The 5,196-nt window shown below is 34.4% G+C and overlaps 1 protein-coding gene across 1 annotated transcript in view; it reads left to right on the top strand.

The window, feature by feature from the left end:
- The window catches only part of C1d (C1D nuclear receptor corepressor), a 14,220-nt gene extending 9,556 nt beyond the window's left edge, over positions 1–4,664 (top strand). Inside the window, exons 3-5 of the mRNA XM_031341889.1 lie at positions 280–346; positions 621–676; positions 3,217–4,664. Of these exons, the coding sequence (XP_031197749.1) occupies positions 280–346; positions 621–676; positions 3,217–3,381 (288 nt within the window). The 3' untranslated portion in view covers positions 3,382–4,664. The remainder of the gene's footprint in view (positions 1–279; positions 347–620; positions 677–3,216) is intronic.
- Positions 4,665–5,196: the final 532 nt, after the last annotated feature.

Genomic DNA, 5,196 nt, shown 5'->3' with positions numbered 1-5,196 from the left:
GGAAAAGAAGAACATGCGAATACGAAGAAGAGCAGAGAAGGGTATTCAGGAGTGTTTAGGTTATATTTAAAATATAGTTTCAGATATAAACAAAAAGAATCACTGGTTAAGAAAACTTTGTGCAAATTATTTCTAGATCATTTTATTGTTGAATTATAGGAAGTGAGAAGAACATGTTTTACTACCTTGTAGTTGGAAACAGTTGAGAGTGTCATCTGGTGGTTTTCATAGGTTGTGTGTATCTTTCATCAGCTTGTCTCTTTCTCTCTGTTTTACTAGTTGGACCCACTGGAACAAGCAAAGGTGGATTTAGTTTCTGCATACACCTTAAATTCAATGTTTTGGGGTATGTATGTTATTTTGTAGTTCATTAGAAAGTATATTATTGTGTCAAAGGTGATTTATTTTTAAGAACTAGTAGTTGACATAGAATTGTCTTTTATAGTAATCTTACTGGTCATGTTTCAGAATACAGGATGCCTGTAAGCTACACATAGTTTAGATAATTTGAAGTTGAATTAGCTATGCAACTTTCCTTTTGAATAACTAGGATTTCTTTTATTATAACACTCTTACTATTATATACACCATTTTTTTTTCATGTGGTGTTTCTCTTACAGTTTATTTGGCAACTCAAGGAGTTAATCCTAAGGACCATCCAGTGAAGCAGGAATTGGTAAGCTGCCTGTGATTCATCCCTATTTATATGTCTTCTGTGTACCTCTCGGGTTTCAGTCATACGGCCATTATCATGCTGATCATTAGGGAGATCAGAATTGGAGCAGAATGGCATCATTCTAATAATTAGTTATAACTTTTGTATTAGTCTTCCTATAAATTCTCTAAATTTTATTCATCTCCAGGGCTACTTAAGGAAAAAAAGCCTCTTACACAATTCTTAAAATTTATTCCAGTTGATTTACTAGCAGAGATGGGGAAATTTCTCTCCTACCTTTCAATTTCTCCATTAACTCATTTTCTCAGCAGTAAAGAATTCAGTTCAGCAACAAAGCTAAAAGCTTTTTTGGCACTAGCTATATGTATACTGTCCAGTAATTCTGCATCAATGACATATTTACAACCTGTAATAAATCTTCTAGGTTTGTCTCTGTATTCCATTTAGATGTATAAGTAAAACATGGAGTACAAATAAGTACAAATAAGATCTAATATCTTGGAGTTTTTGCTGACTTCAGATATTAAATCAAATCATCCATTTGGAAGGAGAAAAATAGAAATGAAACCTTATTGACTTGGCTTTATGAATAAGAGTTTTAATAAATTATTCTTTGTGCACATAAAATATAATATACATGTATATGTGAAACACATGATATTATATCTTTGTTTTCAAGTCTTATGGTAGTCAGTAGTGTGTATTAGTTACATTTTAGTAAAGCATAGGTAATTTACTTAAAAATGAGTAATCCAGGCATATTTATTTCAAGTGTAAAATATATATTAAAAAAAGTATAGACCAGGATATTTTCCTCTTTTAAATTCTTGAGGGAAAAATAAACTTATGCTTAAATATAACAGTTGTGAAAAAAATTTTAAGAGAGGTTACCTATGCTACTGGCTTTAAGAAGTAAAGGTTATGTGTCTAGTTTTCTAATAGTGTCCTTTTATGAAATTATTTTCAACACAAAGTTAGAGTACTCAATATTATGTTTATAAAAGGATAAGATCATTTATCTTCATTCTTCTTCAGAATCTATTTTATGGAGAGCACATTAATTTTCTGGATAAGGATTGGCAAATAAAAAGCATTCTTAAGTGTATTCCCTTTTTTGACCTTGCGACAGACATTACTAATTGATTACAGAATTAGAGAAAATCGATTTGATATTTGTCATGTATCACAAATGGGAAGACAGTCCCCTTATTTATTCAGTGGTATTTGAATGCCTACTAAGGACCAGGCATTGTTTTCCAGTGATGATGCCTCAGAGAAAAAGCTGAGGTGTGGCAGATACCACGCTTGGAATGAAGGGAAACATAGTAACCATAATAAGATAGACACTGCCCATCTCAACTATGCAGGATGCTAAAAAAGCATTTTATGGGGAAAAGGAAAAAAAAACCCAGCAGATAGAGTGAGTTGGAGTCTCTGGGTAAAGTGTCCAATCTTAATGGTGAAGGGAGGAAAGACTGACAGACTAGAAGAGAGAGGAGCTGTGTGGATGGATGCTCTACGCTAAGCAGCAGCAGGGCGGGGCTCCCAGGGCGGGGCTGGGGTGCAAGTGCTGCCGTTGGTCTTCACTTTTACAGGAGAGATTTTGCAGGAGCAGTTTGGTTTGGTAATGAAGCAATTGTAGGACTCTGTATTTTACTGCTTATGCTCACATTTTACTTTAATGAAGCTTGTTTGTTCCTAAGCAGTGATCATTTACTGTATTATGGTTTTCATTGCCTTTATTTCACCATTTGATGTATAAGAGTTACTTATAATGAATAATACTCTCAGGAGATTCAAAGCACTCCAGAAGCCTACTGTGTTTCTTGCCTTTAAGTTCTGTATATTTTATTAGAAAATTTTACATACTTATCAGCCAAGATTATGAAATTGAATGAAAGATCATGTTTTCATTTTGCTTGTTTTAATATGACACTAGACAGTAACATAAAATAGACATAAATAATGCCCCACCTATTTTCTATTTAGAAAAATGATGGGAGAGGTTAATTTGTTGGCACAAGTGTAGGAGAACTTAGATTTAGAATTTACTCTTCTGATACAAAATAGTTAAAATGAGAATTTAAGTTAATGTTGATTAAAACAGTAGAGCCATATATAAACCAATTATTGTTTATTTCTATAGTGATATCCCAGTGTTAACTTTTTTTCTGGGAGAGTTCAGAACATTTCTAAAATGTTTGGTTGGTTGTTGTTGCTGTTTTTAGACAGTGTCATGTGCAGCCAAAGCTGGCTTCAGACTGGCTGATCTTGAAATCTTGCCTCTGCTCTCCAAGTGCTGGGATTTCGGGGTGCACCCCCATGCCCACTGAAAGGACTTTAAAATAAAATATGTCTTTCACCTAGACTGTCAGCTGCAGGAAAGCATGGGGCATGTTTATCCTGTGCATTTGCACTCACTAGTACCGTGGACTTAACAGACAGTAGTGACTCGCTGTTGATTTCACTGAAAAGCACTTGATAAACCTGGCCATGCTCAGCAGCTCCGGAAATGACTACCTTGTATTTTTCTTTCTAAGGAACGAATCAGAGTCTACATGAACAGAGTCAAAGAAATAACAGACAAGAAGAAGGCTGCCAAGCTGGACAGAGGCGCTGCTTCGAGATTTGTCAAAAACGCACTCTGGGAACCCAAACCAAAAAACACACCAAAAGTTGCTAATAAAGGGAAAAGTAAACACTAATTTTTTGGTTTTGATGTACATTTTTCAAAAAGTACATCATTTTTATCAGTTTACAATGTAGTTATGTGACCATGCAGTGTTTAAATGGACTCCTTTTTGAATTCATGTATAAATTTACACATTAAATTTGTGATACTGAATCTTTTTTTGCTGAGAAAGATTAAGTTGTCTTTATTGATTTTCATATAAAGCATCATGATGTTTTTAATATTGTAAGATATTCTATAAGCAATTGTGAAATCCAAATGTTCTTTGTAAACATTTGTAGTGTTTTAAGTGAATAATGATATTATGAAGTGTGCTGTCTGTAGACTAGACTTATAAGGACATCTGTTTTCAGTAATGATGAGAAATGCAATGACTAAAATACCCACTATGTTTTCTGTTCAGTTAGTTCAACATGTTTCTGTGTTTTTTTTTTTTTTTGAAGTGATTGCTGTCTTGATATTCAAAGCGCAAAACTGAAACCTTAAGGCTGTACTTTAATTCTTCATGTTCCGTTTAAAATAAAATGTTCTCATTAACGCTGATGGAAAATAGGGTTGTTTGTCCTGGCTGGCTTTGGCTTGATTCCCTTTTAATAAATATCGTAGCAGTGTAGCTCACTTGCTTCTTGCTGTCCACTGCATGAGTGAACATGCCCTCCAGATGAGGCTGCTGTGAGCAGCTCCACCCAGTAGAGAACATTTATGAGTCATGGCACTCTGTTTTCTTGGTCTCACTCTTAGAATCTTTCTGACTAAGTATTTCGTAAGCCATGTGGAACTTTTAAACTATCTTCTCTATTAAATACTGCCTCTTAGGCATGGGAGGAATCAAATTATATTTACATTCTGATTTATTTTTCCAGAGTGTCCCTTATGATGAGTTCTACTTATTAAACCTTTTTAGTGTCTGAGCTCATGTAACTTTGTTTCTCTGGGCCCACATTGTCATGTGTAGGAATGCTAAGGATAGCCAAGTTTTTTTCATTTTTGAGAATTAGAGTTGTTGAAATTGTCTGTGACTAATTTTTATAACTAACTTTGATTATGTGAATTTCTTGATTAGGTAGCAGAATTTGGAAATGGTGTGAAGTTATAATGAACTTTGTAAGGCATGCTAAAATCTGGCTCCTAAAGAGTAAGTCAATAGATGCAGAAAGTCTTAGCTCTGGTATCAGATACTTTGTGAAGTGAAAGAACATTTATGAGCATTTATAGTTATTTCACTCTAGGCCATTTTAATTCTCTGATAATAGTGAAAGTAACTTCATTAGAGAAATAAATGCTTTATGAAGATAACTGTAGAATGCATTCTTAATGTTATTCATTGCAAAGAAACTTGGGTCTTGTATTTTCTTTTTTTTTTTTTTCCCGAGACAGGGTTTCTCTGTGTAGCCCTGGCTGTCCTGGAACTCACTCTGTAGATCAGGCTGGCCTCGAACTCAGAGATCCGCCTGCCTCTGCCTCCCAAGTGCTGGGATTAAAGACGTGTGCCACCACTGCCCGGCCTTGTATTTTCTTTTTAAATTTCATAAAGAAAATAACTAATTAAAATTCTAACAATTGCAGAAAATCACTAACCAAGGTATGTGTGAAAGTCCTGCTCTGTGTCCTGCTAAGCTGGATATCCTTAACTGTTCCTTTCAGCATGTATTTTTAGAAAGAAAAGGTTTTGAGTCTATTCTATTTTATTACATAGAATTTGAAGTAACTATTACAATATACCAAGAAGCTGTGACAGTTTATTAGGTTATATGTTTCACAGGCAAACACACTGTGCTCAATTCTAGGTTTCAGAGATGATGTCTATAGCCCCTGTGCTGTTTTTCTG

The sequence above is a fragment of the Mastomys coucha genome, unplaced genomic scaffold, assembly GCF_008632895.1.
Source record: "Mastomys coucha isolate ucsf_1 unplaced genomic scaffold, UCSF_Mcou_1 pScaffold22, whole genome shotgun sequence".
In the NCBI taxonomy this organism is placed as follows: Eukaryota; Metazoa; Chordata; class Mammalia; order Rodentia; family Muridae; genus Mastomys; species Mastomys coucha.
Note: the sequence above shows the minus strand (reverse complement) of the source record. Positions and strands in the feature narration are given on the sequence as shown.